The sequence below is a fragment of the Platalea leucorodia genome, assembly GCF_965183815.1.
Source record: "Platalea leucorodia genome assembly, chromosome: 8".
Lineage (NCBI taxonomy): Eukaryota > Metazoa > Chordata > Aves > Pelecaniformes > Threskiornithidae > Platalea > Platalea leucorodia.
In genome coordinates, this window is record NC_138830.1 from 3,842,586 (window position 1) to 3,865,517 (window position 22,932).

The 22,932-nt window shown below is 41.5% G+C and overlaps 1 protein-coding gene across 1 annotated transcript in view; it reads left to right on the forward strand.

Moving 5' to 3' along the window:
* SPATA16 (spermatogenesis associated 16) overlaps nt 1–22,932 on the forward strand; it is a gene marked incomplete at both ends in the record, with an annotated part of 83,796 nt that overhangs the window by 47,616 nt on the left and 13,248 nt on the right. Inside the window, 5 exon segments of the mRNA XM_082319006.1 lie at nt 7,092–7,239; nt 10,293–10,439; nt 10,679–10,791; nt 17,858–18,022; nt 22,493–22,573. Coding sequence (XP_082175132.1) covers nt 7,092–7,239; nt 10,293–10,439; nt 10,679–10,791; nt 17,858–18,022; nt 22,493–22,573 — 654 coding nt within the window.

The following is a 22,932-nucleotide window of genomic DNA, read 5'->3' on the forward strand; positions in this document are numbered from 1 at the left end:
TTTCTATCACGTTGATACTGATTTGGGAGCTTTTTATTGCTGTTGTTATTGCTGATATTTCCATTCCAGAAACAATTCTACATGTACAAAACCAAGGAATTTAACATTTTTCTTGTATTCTTTCTTCTTTAATAATATCTACCTCCACATATTTTCTACCTACTTCTATTTTTCTGCTACCAGATCATTCACGGTAGAATAATTGTTGCTTGAATCATACTTATATTTACATGATAAGAGAAGTTATTAGTTTAAATGTCACAATTATTAAAACAGATGGATTAATTGTCTCTAATTTCAGGAAAGATGGATTTATTTAATACCAGCTGAATCTAATAGGCAACACATACCTTGCTGTAGTTGGTAGCTGTTGAAATCCCAATATGAAACAAAATACCAACCTAATTAGGGTTTTAACTGTTAGCAGAGGCCCATAAATCATGTCTCAAAGATGTTCAACAGGAACAACCTGGCCAGCAAAGCTCCAGGCCATTTAAAAAACCCTACAGGGCAGCTCAGAAGTAATGTGCATATTTCACAAATGGAATTTTCAATTCATTCTGGCTTTTACTGGGTTGCAAAGCAGAGCCTTAAGATTTACAAAAGAAACTTGAGAAATCAGCATAGAAACCCAGCCATTTTGTGCTGGTCTCAGGCCCGTATTGTTCCCTTGTGTTGCAAAGCTCCTTAAGAAGTTACACAGTCATTATCCTCATCCTTTTTTTGTATACCATCTCCTTTCTTTGGGCAGATGAACCTACAGGCAGGAGTTTGTGCTGTTCCCAGGACTGTTACTGGTTGTGTGGCTTTCCCTCTGCACACCTGCTCTTGAAGAACTACAGAGGACATCACACAAAAAGAGATAAAGTCGCTTTTCAGAAACATCTCTATATACAGTCAACTTGTCTTCTACTAAATTAGCAGCCATTCAGCCACATAAAGTAGTTTGCTATTGCAATGACTCAGGCATGATTTTTCGCTGCCCCTTTGAACAGTACTGTCCATTTTACAGGCTAAGCACATCAGTCACCATCTCTGGCTGTCTGATTCATCTCTTCACATTTAAGTCACGTTCCTAAAATTTGTTGAGCTCAGTGCTGGGAAGGACAGTTACTTTCTGCATTTTAGTTTCCTTTTCTTTTTTTTTTCTCTTTTTGGGCTAAAAGCCCTGAAAAGCCCCTACAGCAAGTATCCCACATTTCTCCCAGGAGTATTTCCCAGCCAGGGTCACTCCCAGTCTCTCAAGCACTTTCCTGAATCACTGGATGGCTGCAGCATCCAGGTGTTGGCCAGTGGTTCCCACTACATTCACATAAAGCACTCAGCAATGCTCAACCTTTAGCTCTGCCTGTCTGAGTTAAGGTGTTTCTCTGAGCCCAGGCTACCAAACCTGTTCAACTGAGCACAGTTTATAATCCCCTTTCACAAAAAAACCCTGCTGTTTAAACAGTGACCCATTCCTGACACAGCGGGAGCCGTGCGGAGCTGACCCAACCCCCGCCGGGGGCTTGTGATGGCGAAAGGCTTCTCCCAGCGCTGGAAGGGCAGTCCTGCTGCGCAGAGCAGTCACAGTGAATTGCCTTACTGCAATTCGGGTATTTTTCACTATGAAAACTCTCTTATCCTTAAGAAAGGGGCAATATTAACAAAACTGGTTAAAAGCTATATTTTTGGCCAACAGCTTCATGTAGAAGATAATTGGCCTGTTCACGAGGGTAGTTCTTTGATGTTTGCACCCACTACCACACTGCCCCGTTGCAGATTTATGTCTGCCTCGGTTACCACGCCAAGGAAGCGTGTCTGCACCGCAGCGAGCTGGGTGGCCGAGGGCCTACAGCACAGCGCATCGGTCACGCTGACTATGCACGGGAGCTCGGCTCGCTCCGCTGGACCGGCTCTGCTCACATCACAGCGTCCCCGGGAGCCGCGAGGCCCCGGCTGGGACAGGGGCAGGTGGCCCAGGCCAGAGGCCACCTCTGCAGGGAGGCTTGGAGCTAGAGGTCCTGCCTGGTACGGATACACACGGTAGCTACCGATGGCAACAAACCGTAATTCTAGCAGTAACAGGGACTCACCTTGTCAACGCTCCCCACCAGCCCCACAAAGCAAATATATCCCGTTTCCTTGGTCTCAGGGTCGCTCCACCGTAGCAAAGAAACACTGAAATCCTTCACATTTACCCCACGCTGCAATGAAAGGGTAAGATCCTCCGTTGGCAGCAAGCGATACAAGAGCTGAGGACTCCCGTGGCAAAGTCTCCGTGCACGTGAGTTTGTGAGACTGGAGGACAGGCTTGTGGGCAGAGAGATCCCCAAACTAGAATTGTATTTCCACAGTTGAGCTCAGTCCCTGCTTTCCCACCTGCGGGCATCATGGACAGGGAGTTTCAAGAGCAGCCTCCAGCCTTTTCCATACTTTATGTATTCCGGGGTTTTTCTTTAATGAATAGTGATCTCTTTGGAAGGATATAAAGCATGGATTTCTTTTCTCCCAAAACATAAAGAGATACTTATCCGAGTATCAAACAGATCTTGAAGCCTAAGGAAACCCATCTGCAATACGTCTGCCTCTGCCTTTCAGAAGTCAGCAGAATACACGGATCTATCGCTGTGGCGCTCTGCAAATCCGCTTTCAAAATATACCGCATACAAAATAACTCGCAGCGACTTAAATACGTTAATAACTTAAGAACCTAAATAAGCTGATATTTGATGTGACCTACATTAATGGGGAGGCATTACATGGCAGATAAGCAGAAAGTTCTCATCTATTGTATAATACATGATTTATTCATACCATAAACATATTGAGAAAAGGATATGCTCTGGCATTCTGTCTACTTATTTTTCCCGCAGAAAAAAAAAAAAAAATGATGTAAGAAGATCATGCTGGTGAGAAGATATTCATATCACAACAGCAACAGACTTAGTGGCAGGGCTGCCAGATACTTCTTTATGGTTGGAAAGATATAGAGAAAAGCACATAGGTTGCACCACAGTGCACCCATAATTCTAACTACCAGCCTAAGAGTGGAAGCAGTTCATAGAAGAGGCTAATGGCTTTACCCTGACTGATACCATTGCATTAATAAAAATCATCAATAAAAGCATCAATTCCTGCTGTACTGTAAATGAGACAGTGGCTGAGTGTGCACTGCAGCTGCAAGATAAGGCACTAGAAAGATATCTAAATTTTTGGCTAATTCTAGATGTCAAGATAATTGGATTTTCCAAATTAAACCTTTCTGTAGTTAAAGAGGATTAAGGTTAGGGACTGTAGCAGGGAAAGCTACTGTCACTCTTATGAAGAATTTTTTGCTACAGTGCCATTTTTCTTCTTCTATGTCTGCTCTAAGCAGGCAAAATGGCAAGAGTTTCATAAAAAATATGGAAGTAGTTATATCATTTGCCATCAAAAGTTGGCACGGGAAAGCTTTGTTTCTTGTGCATCTACCTATTCATTTTATGAGCTCTTAACAGAATTTTAGTGGGTGTTGAAGGGACAATATGAGATTGTTTAGGCTAAAGTTTAATTTTTATTAAAAGGTCTGTGAAATGTAACATTACGAGATGTGGTAGAATGCAAGAGTGTGGCAGAACCAAGGTGCTCAGAGAAGAGGAGTATGTGTTGTTGGGTCAAATATATGTTTAAACCCTTGATCAAAACAAAGTTTGTTGTTTAGGCATGTCTTTTGGCTTTTTAATTGTCGTGATAGCAAAGTACATCCCTCAAACCTTGTGATGCTTGTGTTTCATGAAGGAATTAATTGGTATTTTAATAGAAGTGCTGACAATATAAATACTCCTTGAGACACTTTGTCTCCAGATGGTTTCTCTGCAGACTTTCTCTGATTCCCCACACTTCCAAAACAGGGATATAAACCTCCTGACATAGCAGAGCATGAGTCAGTCCCATAACTACAAAAAGAAATCTTCCCTATCATCAGATTACTCTGCAGCCTTTTCTTGAGTGAGTCCTTGCATCTTTGCTGAAGCAATAGATTTTGTCCGCTGCTAAGGTAAACCACCAAATTCAGTGGACTCATGTCCATCGTAGTCCTTACATTATTGTACATTGCTAGAGGAGCTCTTTCTTATAGTTTTAGGTCATCTCAAGGACTTCACTTTTTCTAACTGCTGGAATTGAAGGTTGGAGTGTAGCACCATGTGATGAGATATCACTGCAGAGCTCACTTGCAAGATATGCAAAAAAAAGTCATCTTTCTTCATCATCTTTATCACTTTAGCAGCTACGCCCATACTCATGAAAGAACCTGCCACTTCTTCCACTCCAAGGCCAGAACAGCAACATCCTCCCTGGTGTGTCTGAGAGGACATTGCAGAAAGGACCCTTCGGATGCAAAGACACCAAAACACGTGCAAATGGGAAAAAACAGTTGTCCTGTCCTCTCTGCAAGGACTCTTGAAAGTCCATTGGAGCCCTTGCAATCCTCTCCACAGTGTGACTGTATCTTGAGTAGCTGCATGGTGTACAGCACGACAGATGATGTTCTGTAGACATCCCTGTTTTCTGGACACATTGCCAAATATTCACCCACGGGTAGGGACAGTGCATAAAGGCAGAAAAATCCTTAGGGATTTCATCATATAAAGTTTTCTCCTCCAAAGTTTTTATGGACTGAAGTTTTATATCCTTAAAGACTTTACCCCGTAAAAATCCAAGAGGATAATAAAACAAATAGCATCTATGTCCAGGGTCAGTAGCTTGGGGAAAAAAAATGCTCTTGGGTAATAATAATACCTTCAGTAGCAGTATTGACCAGAAACTACGGATCTATTCTTTTCCCTGTTGGCTGACATTGTACCGTTACTGCCCTCTGAGCTAGTCGCTACTTGCATGCTGTGCAGAGTGGCCATGGCTACATGGCAATGCAATGATATTATAGGCGTGACTTTGAACCGTTCTTGAGGATAATAAAGGCAAAGGTGAACTTTGCAGGCAGAATATAGAGCCTGTCTGGTCCAGCCGCTCGTGTTTTCATCTCACTGCCTCACTCCATGTATTTTAAATCTGAAGTGTATGGATACGCCCAAAACCACATTCACATGCTCATATTAATCCAGATTAGGAAATGTCTGCCAAGCTATAGAAAGTAAGCAGAATACCCAACATCTCACACAAAATAAGGCTGACCTAATTCTGTGCCTATATTTACACATGAAATTCACAAAGACTTGAACAAGTAGGCCTCTGCTTTTTTAAAAAGGTACCTTGGAAAGCTAGATTGGTACCATTGCTTTTGCTACTGATCCTCTAAGGGCCCTGAACAACAAGATAATTAAAGTCCATAGAAATATGAAATCCTAAAATCACTTTCCTATAAATCAGTGCAGACTGGTAAGTATTCCCGCAGGGAGGAACGGGCGCGGATCCATTCATGGGCCCCTGAGCTCTTGGCAGGAGGACACACTTGCTATTTTCTGGTCTGATACCTCCAGATCTGTGGCATTAACCACGGATAACACAGCTGTGCCTGTGGAAAGCTGGAACTCCTCCTCACCGGGGGGGAACGTTATTACAGCCCCGGGTGGTCATGATACTATTACACACATTTGAAGCTTGTTAATTTTCCAGGGCTAAATACTGCCCACTCCAGACTGCTTCCATTCCAGTAAATGCAGGATAATGGGCTGACTAAATATAGCAATCTAAAGTATAAACAAATCCCCAGTGACACCCTCGACATCCAGGCAGAGTATTCAGTGTAAGAGCACTCAGGGTACACATATGGCAGCCTATCCCAATATCTGCTCAAAACAATTATAGCATTTCTATGGTATTTCTGCACACCCCATACCAATAAACAGGATGGAAATAAACTGCCATAAGACCAGATCAGAAGACCTGTTGTCTGAAGCCATTAAGGAGAAGGACATAGATACTTAACTAATTGGCACTCTCAGCCTTCCGTTGTGGGTTGGTGGGAGCAGTCGCCAGCTCGACAAATGACTCACGGAGGCACACTACGTCTTGGATAATTTTACACAGGTGGAGGATAGACTGGAGAACAAAAGTGAGGACTTGTCAATAAAACACCAAGCTAGTCCCGTGACGATACTTTCTGTGAATCACTTCGGTGTATAAGGCGATCTGGGAGATTCATACACCCTGTTAAAAAATATATCTCTTTTCCTCTCATGCTTTTCTGACCATCTCTGTTAAGCTTGTGCTAGTATTGTCACTATTAACCATGTTTACGCTTTTGCCAAGGTGCATTAAGGAAGCCTTGCAGTTCCCCGGTTTCCAGAAAGGACTGTCCTTGTCAGGAAGGAATCTTTGCTAGTAACAGATGCAGCCGACGCAGCGCCGAACGTGGTCTTACCCAAACCCCAACCCAGGAGGAACTGCAGCTCAGCCTCCCTTGCACTGATGGATACGAGCACCGAGCAAGGCTCTTTCCAGGCCGGTAGCTCCTCCTGGCAGTTTCGGCCCCAGTTCATTGGGGTCCACTGAGTGTAAAATCCACCTCTCTGCATAAGACCAGCACAATGCATCATTTGAGTCATTTTTAAGGGATGACAAGGTTCATAAGCTTCGTGTTGCCCTCTGCACAGGAGTGAATTTTACTCTTAATGCAAATGGTGTTTAAATGCAATATTTTAAGACTAATATTCCATATAGGCACAGTGTCTGATTCATGCCAACCCAAGGGATAATATGAATGCTTAGTATTGTTTAACCAGCTCCCAAGGACTGAATAAAACCCTCAGATGAAAGATGTGACCTTCAGAGAGCATGGAATCACTTTTTCTTTTCATCTAAAAGATAATTTGTCTAATGCTTTTCTCCTCATTGAAGACATAGGCTCGCTGCACTGAAAACTGTTTACAAATGTTCTTTCTCCATTAAATTGATTTTCTGAGTATAGATAGGCAGTGTTTTCTGGAACTAATTTAAATTCCCCTCTAATTAATATTCAAGACCAAAATATGTTATCTTTGCATGACTGTGCAATTACTAAAGGGAAAATATCATCTGTGAAAGTAATTATTTTTCTTTTTTTTTTTTTTTTTTTTTTTTTAACTAGCCGTTAACCAACGTGAAATGTGTCATTTCTTTGCCTTTTTTAGGCTATGATTGAAGAAGCCATCACTAGAGAAGAATCTTTTTCGGTTATGTACACACCATTTGTGACAGAAGTCAAGGCTGACAAAATAAACAAGATAAAGGACATGTTTGCTAAAAAGCACCCTGATTACGTGGAGCACATATATACAGGTAACAGCAGATTTCACATGCTCTTAAGCGCTGCATAATGTTTGTGTGTACGGCTGACAAAAAGAGTTTGAGAGAGTCTGGAGCATGAGCCTTTACGTTTCTACACTTCTGGGGGGAAAATTAACTTCTGAGATTTGCTCTGTGATTGCACATGATTTAGGTAATCAAATTGGTACTTAGGCGAAGCACAGACTTTACACTGCAAATCCCATAAAGATGATTTTTATCCATGAAGCCTCATGTTTCAGTTGTTGAATTTCATTATTGCAACTAATCTTTTGTTCAAAGGTGGATTTGCAGTGTATGGTGGTGACAGCGAGACCTGCGTTCGTTCCCTTTTCCGCGGATTTCCATCAGTCTCTGATGGTCATCTCTGCGGCAGGACCTTCCCTTCCCAAAAATATCCTCCCTTCTGTGAACACTAATGGACTGACCACCACCTTTGAGAGCATCTCAGCTGCAGGGAGGGGAATAGACAGCCAGGTTTCCTTTAGCCTGTTGAAGACAAGTAGGATCCAGAGTGAACAAGGGCTTTGCGGAGCCCGTTGTCATCTCCTGGTAGAGTGAACTCAAGTAGCATCTCCTGGAGAAAACAGACACTTAAATTCTAGTGACCACAGCCTTATTTCAAGAGGAATGGGCATGACATTTTGGCAAAAGAGAGGCAGGGGGATAAAAGGCATCGCTTACTATCATTAACCTGGTGACCTGGAACATAGTTGACCCTGATAATGCTTGGCTTTGAGTTGGTGATTGAGAAACATAAAGGGAAAAGTACATTTCTCAGGTCAAATTCTGGAAAGCCTCTATCCTCATCACACAAAGTAGATGCGTAGCTTCCCCCCACCCCCCACGAGAGTTACACCCAGGTCAGAGATGATGGCTTTGTCCTTGCAGCACCGCTGAGCCCCAGCACTCTGCAGCTAAATAACGTTTCCAAAAGAATACACATTGTATTCCCTCTTTGGGGAGGAAAAGAAGATCTATTTGAAAAACACAAATAGGAATTAGGAAACAAAGTGTTTACCACAATACTGTGCAAATATTTAACACAAGTAAACTTGTTTCGTTCATTTTTGTTTTGCTTTGGGAAACCAGTATAAAACTAGATTATGTTTTGCAAGTTGCAGACCACTCATGTATTGGGTTTCTGGTGTTAGCTTTGGGGTTCTTCAAAGACGGAAAATGAGGACTTACTTATCTATCAGAGAGGCTGTAAAATCCCTGTCTACAATTTACTTGCTGATGTGACTTCATGGAGAATTTCCAGGGACCAAAGTATTGGCATTAAAAGGAGCACAAAATAAAACTCCCTGAATCTGATTTTTAAAAAGATAAATTCATATTTCACGATCTCCTCAATTTACAGGAAAAGTGAGACTTCAGGAACACATAAGCAGCAAAAGTGTGCAAATGTTGCACTGAAATTCAGCGTGTGTGCATAAATCACTGAATGACTCCGAAAGCGTCACCAGTCATTTTCTCACTCCTGCCAATAAGGGAAAGAAAAAAAAAAGGGGGGGGTAAAAGATCCCAGTCCTATAGTACTTCAGTCAATTATAAAACAAATTGAATAGACCCAGTTCTCCCCTCAAATATGTTTGTTTACAAAAATCTATTGGTTAAAAGACTTGCTTCCATTTTACACAAACTTCTCTGATTGCAGGCTCTGGGATACCAAGGTTTCTAGGAATTAAATGGGATAGATAGCCAAGAAAAACCAATATGGGTATCAGGCTTTTGAGAAAGCAGCGATGTGAGAGGTCTCACACAGGCAAGAGCTCTCCCGACCTCCCTCCTTTCTGTCCTTGATGCTGAGATAACTCAGAACAGTGTTAGATGAAGTCAACCTAGTAGGGGTTCCTCAACCTATCTATTCAGATCTGACCTAAAATCACACTGCCCACCAAAAAAGCCATCACAAGCAACAAGTTTAGCTCAATATTGCTGTGGTACCACTGAACATTCGACCTGCAGGTCTGTATCTCACATTGGTGCAATTAAAAAAATGAGCTAAGCCCCATTTTAACAGTGGGTGTGAAATACCAGACATCTCATAAACATGTTATTTTAAATAACCTGCCTATTCTGTAACAATCATCCGTCTAATTTTAGTACAAGTTCTGCCAGAGTGTAAGGACTGAACTGATTTCGAAGTTTTCCTTATTCCCAAGGAAAAGGAGCAGATACGCATTTAAATCCAAGTATACAATGCAGTTTGTCACAAAATTGAGAATCCATCAGAAGCAGAACATGCTGCAAGGGAAATATCAGGTCCACTCGCTTTGATTTATATAGGGGTAAGTCCGGAGAGCTCTGAGTGGGGTTCTCCATTTGTCACTGTGACCGCACAGCCTGGCATCTTAAAAGCAGAGCTCACTGAAAACAGAGCACTCCTTTGCGAAAAGTGACACTGACATTCAATCTAGGTTTATTTTTTGCAGGGGAAGGGGAGGGAGGAAAGGACCGGTCTGGTTCCCTAAGCAAAGGTGGTTTATACAATTGCTCTGAACATCTGTCCTCGCTGAGGTCAGGGCAGACCGACTCAGCTGATACACAGGGGGTTTGGCAGCGACAGTGGCAAACTCTGGACAAGGCACAGCACAGGGGGATCAGAAAGGACATGCAGGAAGCCTGGGATTATGGTGGTGGTGATGGTAAAAGCACAGATCTGTAGGTAATCAAACCTCATAAATTCCAGGAACAACAAACCAGCTCTTTTGCAGTTAAAAGATCAGGATGTTATGTTACTGAAGTGTTGAGTTATTAATGCTTTGGATGATCAGCATTGAAAAGTGCATAAATGGGAAGAACATGATTTATCTTATGCATCAGCAAAATTTAAACTGTTGATGAAAAAGGTTGCAAAGTCTGGAATTTCAAAACCCAGTTTATAGCTGGATGGGCTGGTTTGGTCACCTTTGTTTTGGCAAGCTTTCTGGATTACATTTCACTCCTCCTCAGACTTCCCGTTTTTTCCTCCAAAAAAGTAACTTCTCTTGCAACCGAAAAGCAATGCGACAGTGGAAATTATTTTCCTTTCCCTATTTCAGATCTTCATGGAGTTCACATCTTGCCGCAGACAGCTGAGTGGCCGTCTCTGCCTCCCCAGCAGTACCTACTGACTCTGGGTTTCAGAAACAAACATATAGGAAAAATCTTGGAACGGTGGTCATGCAGAAAACTGCCAATCTTTTCAGGTACACCAACTTGCTTAATAGCTGTGATAGCTCAGGGGTGACCTCCCTGATCCTTGCTAAATGAGGGGGGTCGGGGGCTTTCTCGGGACCCATTTCTCTGTGCCGGCAGGCCTGACTGTCCAGGCAGCTCTCCCCATCCTCCTCTCTCCCCCTCCAGTTTACCCGTCACCTTGTTAGATCCTCTATGGAAAATGTATGTGAATAAACACAGTATATGGTTTTGTGATTTCATTTCCTAGACCGGAAAGCACCTTTCAGTCCTCTCACAAAAGAAGAAACGAAAAGATATTGGGATAACACTGGGAAAAAGATCGTGCCGGTAATGGATTTTATAAGAAGCACCAAATTAACCGTGAGTATAAAATTCACTTTCTGGTGTGTACTTTGTGTGGCAGCAGAAGCCTGTGCGTCTGTGAACGACGTGCGCTTTCTGGTGGGTAACTCACTCTGCACACGCTCCTCCTGTGTCCAGAAGTGCTCAGTGAATTGCATTAGGAACAGAGTTCAACTGGGTTTTCTATACTTTTAAAAAGTAGCCCTAATTCTCTAACAGTGTACCCAGTTTATTTAAAAATCACGTTGCATGGAATTTTCTCAAATCTTTATGGCCTATTAGGTTATATCCCTACTTCACATAACCGCCAAAACGAGTCGTTATATTTAATACGCATAGTATACTGCACATATCACCAGGATCTCCATCAAGAGTTAATAATTGCTACTTGAAGCTTTTCTAGTGACTTAAATCCTGATCCCTATGTAGTCAAGTATGTGAAATAACCTTCAAATCTGTTACAACCATATTGAAGGTATATTAGTTAATTCTACTCCATACTTTCTGCAATAATGTACACAGCTTTTTAGCACCATGGCTTTTGATTAGCACAAAAGGTCAAAAATCAAATTTGCATGTAGACTAGACTGTTTTAATGCAATTCTTAAATTATTCTCCTGAAAATAAGTGGAAGAAGCCTCTCCTCCCCAGATTATGAATGCTAATGTTAACGCTTTTTCCCTAGCAATAACAGTTTTTTAGCTTTCTGTATGTTGAAGGAATCAGAGCCATTTCCTCGTCAGGGGTGTCTTAGCAAATCACAGGATTTATATTCTTAGGTTTTGATACCAGATAGGAGGTTGACAAAAACTGCTACTTAGCAACCCCCTAGCAAGGAAGAAACATTAGCTAGATATTTGGGGAAGCTGTATCTCCTTTAGTCTCAGAGAGCAGCTGCTGAAACAACAGTAAGTGCTTGAACTCACATGCTTAGTGGGAGCTAAAGGTGCTCAGTGCTTCGCCAAAATGGGCGCTCATAAGGCATCTATATCGGTGTGAGGCAGGTGGAGCAGGCGGAGGGCAGACGTCCCCCAGGAAACACACAGCTACTTCTTTCCAGTTCTTTCCTGAAGCCCTGTGCTATTGGCTTTGGATGACCAAAAGCCCGAGTTATTGATGTGCAGGCTAATAGAAGTGGCATCTTTGCAAAAGTGAAATATCTGTTATTGCCGTGCGCATTGCACTTCGGACATTTAAGAAGCTGGAAGTATAAACAGACGGGGGGTGGGTACTGGATACAGAACAAAATCCTAATCTTTCTGAAAGCCTCAGTAAAACTCCAATTTTTAAAATTTTTCTCAGCCCAGAGCTCTCTCTTTGGGTATAACATAGAGCTTTTAGAGATGAGATGCCTCTATTGCAGTTATTCCGTTTCTAAAGAGTACCAGGAAGAGAAAAAACTTTGAACTAAGATATCTTTTGAATTTCCCATAGCTGCCCTATTCTGTAAACGAACTTGGAGGAACAGGACCACACGGTTCAAGCAGAGATACATGGCATCTGGTACCCAGGGTACAGGGAAAAGAAAACAAACTCTTCATGTAAGAGATGAGAGCAGAGTGGTGTGTTAGGATTGCTCAAGTCAATCCCCACTAGCTGTATGAATTTACACTGCTCCTACACAGCAATATTTTCTACCGGCTCTAGACCTGACCTCATGCATTTAAATATTCTTGCTGAAACAGAAGAGGGCTCCCAAAAATATAGGGTGAAATCCCAGCACCACAGAAGTCACCAGCAAACTTCCCTTTTTTCCAAGGAGGTCAGCATAGCAGCCACGTGGTTGAGGCAAGGTCTACCCAAGAGCCACCTCCAGCGGCAGCAAGAATGGGATAACAGGCCTGAATCGTGGTCCTATAGATTTATAAGCAGCCACCAGGGAGTCAGTATGGGAGCTTTAATGGAGAGGAGGAAAGCCCCAAGACAGAAGAAATTATCACTGAGTTAGAACAAGCAGCTGCCAATTCCACGTCCATTATCAGTGGAAACATATTCACTTTCTCTTCAGTTTTCATAGCCCTGAATGATCCGGGCAAGACAGAACCTCTGACCCAAAGAGCAAATGACAAAGCCAATTATACCTGATAATACAGATAGGCACAGAGCCAGAACTGCTCTGCTACTGCTGATTAAAATCTCTTTATGGGCCTGGCAGAGATTTGGCCACTTTTGCTTCCTTGAAAGTATTCCAAAATTTTCTTCAACTAGAAATACAATTCCAATGTATTTCCATCACACACAAACTAAATTAAAAGCTTCCAGAAGACAACATTCAGGTACAGACTCTGGCTTTACAACTTACTTTAAGAAGATAAAAGAATATATTTTTTAATATAACAAACATTCCTTTCTGCTCTCTTCTTCATTTGCAGACGCAAGCATACAATCCAAAATGCTTGTCCTAATCAGATTTTTTTGGACAAAAATATCTCAGTGCTAAAGCAGAGCTTATTACGCCATGGCAACACAATATAAGTCAGTTCTTGCACCTCAGTTTTGCAGCTACACAACTTAGAGTTAATGATGTGATTTATACACTCACCACTTGGTAAGACGCAAAGTTAAAGGTTAAAAAAGCAAAGCATTTTCTATTGCCCCCCTTTCTCAATAAAAAACAGCCAGTCCCATTTAAATCAAGGGGGCATTTGTGTATTGTAAAGCAAGAAGCATGTGACGGAGGATGTCGCAGTCTGGTCCCCACGCAGCATCATCTGCTGCTGGTGGGGAAATGCCATAAACCTCATCTACCCAGAAATACAGACCACGACACAAAGGTTATTGTATGTGCCTTAAAAAAATGTGTATCAGTCAGACCTTCAGCTACTCGTATTCCAATCGAGATTACCAGCACTGACAAGTGGTTATTCTATCAACTGATTTCACCAGGGTAATTTCTGCTGCTTTGTACACACCAGTTTGCCTTTCTCCTGCTGTAGTCCCATGTCGATGGCACATGATACTACTCAACAGGAGAACCAGTGGCCAGAGGGGCTTATTAGACTGCTCGTACTATAAAGGTGAACAAAACCTACCATATGATTCACAGCATGATGCATATGTTTACAGATCTCACTGTTTTGTTGTCTATTTTTTAAGTAGAGGGAAAGTGTTTACTACATACAGATTTCAGCACACACATTTTCTGGAGGATACCAAGGGCATTAAAGAAACATTATGATGGATTTTTTTCCGCTTGTTATTGCAATACACTACAGAGCTGCTTGCAAGGCACAACTTCATTCAGATTTTGAGCTGAAAAATAGCGGTAAAGACTCCACAATAGAAAAGAAGAACTACTGGGGGGCATTCCAGATTTTTGTGAAGTGGTGCACTTAAAGCCGATGGTTAAACATGCCACGCGTACTGGATATGACAGATCCTGCTTTAAATCCAGGCTGACCAGCCACTTTGCTTTTCTGTTTCTTTAGCACTCCTAGCATTCAGCAATTAAACTTTATTTATAAATAGAAGTGGCAAAACGGATGACTCCTTTCTTGAGCATAGAGAAAATCAGAAAGTGGGGGTATCATCCCAAAATTCTCAATACATGAAAGGACACATGATTCACACCTCTCACATGCTCTCCAGCTCCTTTTTGCAATGAAAACCTGTCCTGTCTTTCCTCGGGTTGTTAATGCCGGGCATTTAGCAATAGCAGGCAAGCTCCATCCAGAACAGGATGATCTGGTTTTTGGAGGTGCCTTTTCATCCCAAGGTCAGAGGAATGAAGATGTCCCAGGGCTGAGCCTCAGGCACCAGGATCTTATTGCTCTCCTAGAAGGAAGGTCTTTAAAGATGCCTCTGGGGATAAACAACTTTTTCTGTTTGTTTGTGTGTTTAAAGGGAATCCGTGCAGCAAAAAGTTTTCTGGGGAAAGCTCTGTCAGAAGGACCCTCGCCTCAGGCAAGGCTGCCCATTAAGAATAAAGTCCTAAAGAGAAAGTCCATCAATTGCTCATTTTTACTTATTTCTTTAAATTCTCCTTGGAATACCAGACAACAGGGGCGAGACCCATCTGGAAAGTAACAGCATCATAATTTAATCATTTATTGTCTTAAAAATGTTAGTGCCTTTCTAACCAGGGTGCAACTGTGACTCCACATACTGCATTTGTTGGTTACTTTTCTACCTGATTCCTCAAATGTGTATCTTTCCTCTTTATTAAAGGAGCCAACTCTTTTCCACTGAAGTCTCCATTTAAGTTTGCTCTTTACTTAACCTCCACTGTGCCTACTTGAGCTGGTTTCATCTTCATCTGATTGCTTGGCCACTTTATTATGTTTTTTACTGCAGCTTAGTAGCCCCTTGAATTCTGCTATAGTTCATGTAATTCTCATCATGTGGTTCAGCTCCCCGTGGAATTTTTTCCTCCTGCCAGCAGCAGTTATTTACTTTCTCTTTCTGCATTTTTTTATTGTCACTGAAACGCCACCTCTGACAATGTTCAACCTCTCCTAATCCCTTAAAAAAAACCCCTGCTGTTGGTTATTTATTTATTTATTTCCGACCTACTATAAACTTAAATAGCATTGCTATGTCCACAGAGTGCATGTTGGCACAGATGCCCGATATGTTTCCCATAGCTACGTGGCATGCTTTCATATTTTTCTGGAGAGTCAAGCAGAGAAAAAATTGTTTTCTTTTTGCCTTTACTTTCTTCATCATTGGAGAAGCCCCCAACAGACACAGCATGATGAGAGAGGATTTTTACCTGCTTTCTTAGCTGATGACTCAATATACTCCTTTCTTAGCGCTTACACTAAAAGGTTTTGGGCGGATTTCAAGAATAGCAGGGAAAAACCTTTTGCTGCATCTAAAATGTTGTGAGACTATTTCATGGTGATACAAGCTCTCTTTCTCATTAACTGATTGCTTCTCCTTATTTTAATGCACGCGGCTCTATCTGGGAACATGGCTATCTGGCTTTCAAACACCGATGATCAGGTGGAGATGGGGCTCCGTTTTTTCCTTGCTTTAGTGCCCTGCTAACTAGACTGTGTCAGACTTACAATTTCACATATCAGAGATCACAGAAATGTGTTTTTTTTTTTTTGCTGATGTCTCCTACTAATATAGGTCAGGTCCTCAGAAAAGGACTCTCCAAGTGATAAAAATACTTTGTAAGAAGGCTTTCCTGGTCCCCCTTCTTAGAGGTGGGTCAACAGAAGTTCATAAGAAGGTAGGCCTGGAAGGGCTCTCCTGGCTCCTCAAGTCAAATCACCTGCTATTATACAACTTTGTGTCACATAAAATCCTAATCATGAATTGAGTAAAATACATCTTAGAACTAGTTAGGCTTTGTGCCTTTTCTACTCTTAGTGAAACACTGCAGACCTTCAACCTGAATTATAAGGAGCCCAATTGCCACCCCAGTCTTATTTGTACCTATTTATACACAATGGTCCTTCTGTTATCATTTTCTTTTATCTCGTCCCTTTTCAGTTTGCTCTCTTTGGAATTTAGCCCTGCATTATGTTTATTGAGAAGAATAATAAGCTCTTGGCATTTTCATTAATAGACTAATCAAACCACACTTCTCTCAAAAGAGGTATCTCCTACCGTGCTGGCTTCTCTGCTCCATGATGCTTGGGTTTAAATTAACCTCTCCAAACACAGCTGACTGGAGCTATCTGCAGTACTCCAGAGAACTGCTGACCAGAGCTCCTCTTCCCTGTGCAGTGCCTGATTCTCTCCTTCAGCTAATGGAAATACCAGTTCATTGGCTCAGCTCTTTATTTTTCAGTTGCTTTCATATCTGGAGCTCCCAGATTATAGCTGCATTCCTGCCATTGGTCTCCAATGCATTGTCTTTTATACTATTTTACAATTATATTAGGTATTATATTAAAAGAGATAAAATTAACTATACCAGGATTCTTTGTATTTTTCTAGACTGAAAACTAAGCTTTTTTCCATTATTATTATTCTTGTAAGATGTATAGAAAGCAAGAACAGCATTGTTACTAAATTCTTAGACTTGATACAAGAACTATGTTGATAGTCATTTTGATAACACTTGATGCTTGCCCAGTGCAAATTTCTGCAAAACCAAGGTCAAGGTCAAACCAAAAGATCAAGATTTTTTGCCAAGAGAAGTTCATTTTTAAAACAGGACACCATTTATTGAAAAATAGATGTCATTCAAAACTTTCCATTCACCCTGTTCAATATACAATTGGACTTAAAATCACCTACCTGGAAGCGTATGTAAATGGCAGCTTCAGTGTGCCACCATGTGCAACTGCCAGGACAAAGGTCTACTAAAAATAATGGAAATTATTTTGAAAATTGATGCCAGGTCTTGGAATTTCAGGCACTTAAATGCATTCAAAACCCTGATTACATGAATGGAAATTTCACTCGGAAGGGCTGAGCATTCAGATATGCAATGGCTACATCTTGTCGGGAATCTAGGCCAAATTGCTTTTGAAAATCTCAGTAGGGTGCTTATTTGCATTTTTGGCAGCAGGATACTTTTGAAAATATGGTGGTAAGGCTGCCATCCATCAAACACTTCAGCAGGTGCTGAGATTTTATGCAAGCACTTGGCTGAGTTTCTGTATTCACATGCTTAAAATTTACCATGTGCCTATCTGCCAGGAGGATCAGAGACCACCTCTGCAGGTTTTAGTCCCTCAAGGTTATATATTTGAAAACTATGGATTTGCCTAGTCTGCAAACAAACTGTAAGCTGGCACACTGCACGGTTTCCCTCAACCTCTTCACTGAAACTTTAAAAGCAATCCATAAAAGTCAGATAATATTTAACAGAGGGGATTATGGAAAAGCCATTTCCAAATGAGAAAATTGCATTCATGTTTGTTATCTGCTGTCTCCCCTTCTCGTATATTATGACTACATATTTATTTTTCTAGTACTACTAGAGAGACTGTGTAAAGAGAGTCTTTTTTTTCCCTCTATAAAGATTGTCAGCAGCATTATCTTAAAGGTGTTGGATGCCATATTGCTTATAGTATTACCAGCACAAATATGTATGATGATAAGCCTCAAGGCACAGGACTCAAAGGATAAGTGCGTTTTCTGCGACTCTCCTCTAACCTACTTGCTTTTGCTGAGAAAACAGGACGATCTCTGTGCTTGTTCACGTGGGATAGAGAAGTTGCATTACGCCAGCCTCCTCGGCCGTTTGCAGAGAGTCGAGGAACAGTCCCAAGTGATTAATCAAGCGATGGCTGAGCTAGCAACCCTTCCCTACCTGCAGGACATCAGTCAGCAGGATGCCGAACTGGTAAGTATTTATTTCTAATACTTGTTTTGGCCTTTAGAGGCAGGGAGCCAGGGAGGGAAGGGCTGGGGCAGAGCACTGCGCTGCAATTTGCTCTGGAAGTCATTTTTCGAATGTGCAGACCTGAAGTAGTTTTAAAATCCGACTGCAGTGCCTTGTCAGAGGAGGAGCTAATCACCTGCAAGGATGACTTTTATAGAACCAGCATGACTCATCTGTAGGCATATTTTTAAAACCTCTTCTTTTCCCCCAAACCTCCCCAAATCAGTCTGGGAAAATGATTGCAATTATTCAGATCGTGCTACTTTAAGATATCTAACATCAGAAGCCACCTGCAGCAAAACAGGCCGAATCTAGTTAAAGCTGAGGAGAGGGAGGAAAGGAGAGAAAAGATTTTCTTTACTGGCTCCATCTACGACTTGCTCCCTGTCTCTGAATAAACCTGTCTACCTGCTATGCTTTTGTTTTCCCTTTGTAAAATGAGGGCAGTGATACTAGCAGGGCTGTTGCAAGGCTAGAGTCATTAATAGCTTGATATTGAATATATCGATTACCTGCAATCAGAAAGTACCGCACGGTTAATTCTTCCACGAGGCTGTCGGGTTTTCTGATGGGGGGGGGAGCTCACATACATGCAAATTTTCAGCATTTAATTCTAGAAAAAAAAAAAAGTCCCTCCACAGTCCCTGCATTTAAATGCAGTCCAATTTTGATGATCCAACTTCAGCTCACTCAAAACTCTTGGTTTTCCGAAAGCCGGTCCCTTGACATTTGTTTGCAGTCCTGCAAAGCTCCTAAGCTCTGTAGAATTAAAGCTTCACAGCAGCTTGCTTTAGGGAAGACGAGCAGCGGCCTGCAACTGCAGGAGGTGGTTGCCAGACTTTGAAGTCTGGGCTCGAGATAAGGGGAAATGACATTGCAAAGAAACTGTGTTATTAAAAGACATTCTCCTTTTGATGCAAGTTTTCTGGTATTAAACTTCAGCAGGCCCACATTTCAAGGCTGACTAAAGGGTCTTGAGTTATTGGTACATATTTCAGTGATAGGTTTTTCTCCAGGGTACAATATTTTCAGTACATCATACGTTAGGCACAGGCTATTGCACTGTTGCCTGTATCTTGTCATGTAGTAATCATAAGCCTGACCTCCCTGGAAAGCTTTTTGGAGGAGGCTCTAGGCCACCCAAGACAAAGGTCTTCGGTCTCTCAGGGGTAGGACTGGGCAGAACGAAGGTCCGTGCTGGGAGATTTAAGTGACAGATTGTAAATCTTTCACCAAAGCCCATATGCTTTGTTTACCGAGCCCAAGGTAAAAATGTTTTTTAAAAGAGTAAAGGCAGAAAATTTCTAACAGCTATCCTGTCCAGAGCATTAAAATGTATTAATTCAGCATTCATTTATTTTTCTTTGTCATGTCACCCTGTTGTAAAATATAACTGTAGTCTGTGTGTGCAAATGGAGGCTCGGATGTTCTGTAGCTACAATATTTTAGTAAACTTCAGGCACCACAGCGTTAAGGCACAAGACTGCAAGCAAGACCTTGCAGAGCGGCTTCACCAGGGAGTGATTAATGGGCTTTACCTTTCCTGGTGGCATCAGCCCGCATGGCACAGGCTCCTCTTCTGCCAGTAGGGACCATTTCCCTACCTCGGCGCAACTGCCTCAAGCACGGAACATTGCTGCCCATCGTTGGGTCTGCACATCCAAACCATCCAGGGAGCAAGCGAAAGATCCTCATTTTCTCAGCCTGCCTGTCATCCTCCTCATTTCACCGGGGTCCAGGCAGGATGAAACATTTGCAGGACTGGTGTACTGGTGTGATTCAGCAGCCCTCAATGGATGCTACAGAGGCAACTGCGCCATGTCCGTGGGCTCAGAATCACAGCACCATGCTGTCTCCATGTGCTTCTCACTCTTCAGCAACATTTTTAGAGATACCTAAATTTTTCCATGAAGAAAACTGAGCTGGCCAAATTCTAATCTCACTTGTACTAATAAAAATTTAAAGTAATTCCTCTGAGGTCATTCTGACTTTATATTGGTAAAACTGAGATAAGACTTTATGACCAAGCAAAGCAGTTAAATTGTGCGAGTTAGAAAATGCTAAAGATGCCAAATGTTTATTATCACATACAGTATAAGTTGTATAAAGTTTAAAACACACTGAATTTATAATAGTGCGATTTGCACTGATACAGCAAGGATCCCAAAGGCATTTCAAGTATAAACTCTTCTCTGTAAAAGTCTTCCTGTAACTAAATAAATAGTCCTAACCTATGGCACAGAAAACCTCAACTGAGGCCTTTTTAGTCACTATTTATTCATAGACACCAGGAAAATAAAGATTTTCGGTTAGCTTGAATAGTTGAATATAAGTGGGGAAAAACCCTGAAGAAAATTTTTCCAAGGTTTGTGATTTCAATGTCATCATATTTGTACATCATAAATCAAGATGAAAGCTTGTTAAAAACACAGAAATCTATTTCTATTTAAAATCAAATGAGGACAAGCTATTTTAAAAAATGCAGCATTTTTCCTTGGAGAGGCTTTTCCAAAAAAGAACAGCTTTGGGAGAATTACTGTGGTTTGCCAACTGCCCGCTCTTGTAGCATGCACATTTTCTCTACCAATAGAGCTGGTGAAAAATTTTGGGTGATAAAAATTAAAACCAGAACACACGCTGGGCACTTTTCACTGGCATATGTCAGTATCGGTGAAACTTTAATTGGCAAGGTTTCTTGTTTTAACTTCTTGCCCAAAGCAGTGAGGTCCCCAGCTTGGTCGGAGCGGTCCCTTGGGGGTGACAGACTGATGTCCTGGTCCCTGCCCTGGTGGGTGCTGTTCAACCAGTTCTTCAGAGAGAATCACTCCAAGAAAAGCAATGGAGAAATCCTCCCCTTCCCCTGACCGGTTCCTCCTCTGCCTGGTTTGATGCAGGATCTGTGCTTTGTCCATTCTGCCCTTAATACCCTTAATCTCTGGGCTGTGTCTATTCTGGATTCATAGGAGGAGATTATCTGTCATAAAAGTATTGTGATGGAAAATTTCTGACAGGTTCTTGACTCTTTTTGCGTTAAAGTCAGAGGCAGAAATTTACAGCTTTATTTTTCATGAATACTAATGCATGACCAAAAAAAAAATAAAAATTTTCATCAAATGTTTGGACCAATAAGATACAACTTAATGGCTACACAAGCACAGAGAAAGCAGGCTTGAACCAACCACAACAAATCTATTTAGAGATTCAAAAGAAAATTCCTGTATCCTTTATCCAGTGTTGGGACACAGACCAAGAATTTTAACTTCAAAAACCTGAATGCGAAGGTAAAGTCGAGGAAATACAGATCTGCTCCTTGAATCTCAAGGCAGCATTTTTATATCTTGCACAGATGAGCCTAAACACGGATGGTTTAAGTTTCATCACCTTACGTACTCATATTAGACGGCTGCCCATCTAGGTACAGAAAGAAGAGAGAATTTCTCTATGAATGCTTATGCTTATACTGTCCAGTTCCTTGTAATGAGTAACTAATTTGGGAAGAGACACTAAAGACTGTTGTTTGGGTTCACTTTAACAACTAAACATGTTGGAATAGACCCAATAGAGCACAGCAAGATCACAGGTGTTGTTAAATACAAGTTTTTCCCAGTTTGCTCCTAAACACTGATGCTAATGGCTGCTCGCGGGAGGACACCCAGGATCCGACCCTTGTCTCTCTGTTACTGAATTAAGAGCAACTGAAACATTTTCAAGCGTTTGGGAAGGGTGACGGGTGAGGCAATGCTATGACTAACCTGGAAGGGTACTGGAGTGAGGCAATACTACAACTAACCTGAACTTTAGCCTTCCCTCTAACACTAAGGACTGATTAGCAAGTATTTTCCTACAGCTTGTTTTTATAGTTCACACTAGAAATTGTCAGCCTTGTTTTTATGCTCTGTTATGCTGAATGATGGGGAGAAGGGAGGGTTTGCCAAAGAAAAAGGATAGTAAAAGCAGGGAAAATGAGCTAGCTACTTCCAGCTACAGTAAAAGCATCTCAGCTTTAGTGTTGTCCTCTTGTGAGGTTTTACATGCTGCTTTAAATTATGATACATTAGCCTTGGGAGAAAATACTAAAAAGTATTCATGTACGACGCAGAATATCCCAGACAGCTAAAGAATGAAATGTGGAGCCTTTATTCTTTACGACCCAAGTCTTCCTTTACTAAGTATAAACATTTACTGCATTAAAACATATAGGCTTAAATAGAAATTTTCCAGAGGATTTTTTCCCATTGTTAAGTATTTTATATCCACAATAATACAGTGTAATGGCTGAAGCAAAGATGAGGTGGCAGGCTCATTGTGTGAAAGATGAGTAATAAAATCATCAGCGTACAAATGATTTTTTAATTAGGTTTTAATCTGTGTATTTAGAGAAGTTATTTCTGTGTGAATTCCACACTGATAATTTTTATCTTGGTGCCACAGCTGCAGTCGCTAATGGCAGATGCCATGGACACCCTTGAAGGAAGAAGTGATAAAGGACGTGTGTGGAATAAAATTCAGAAGGTAAAAACCTGCAGCAAAGGGCAGGAGAGTATATTGTTCCTTGGGGAGTAAACGTCCACCTGAGTCATATCTGTTCAAAAGGTAGAAAAGAAAGTAGGTGCCATTTGAAACCTGACTGCATGCCTTGAACTGTTCACACAAATACATATTTATTATTTGCTTTAGCCCCTATGGCTGGTCTTTGTCCATGTTAGTCTCACGTGGTTATCTAATGTAAAAAAAAAAAAAAGAATAGTTTATTATTGGCCGATAATTATACTTCTCTTCCATCTTTGTCATATGGGGTGCTGCGCTAATTGGGGGGGGGAGTTGTTAGGCAATAAAATTCAGGCCAACAAATTAGGTCTCTTAGTGGAGCT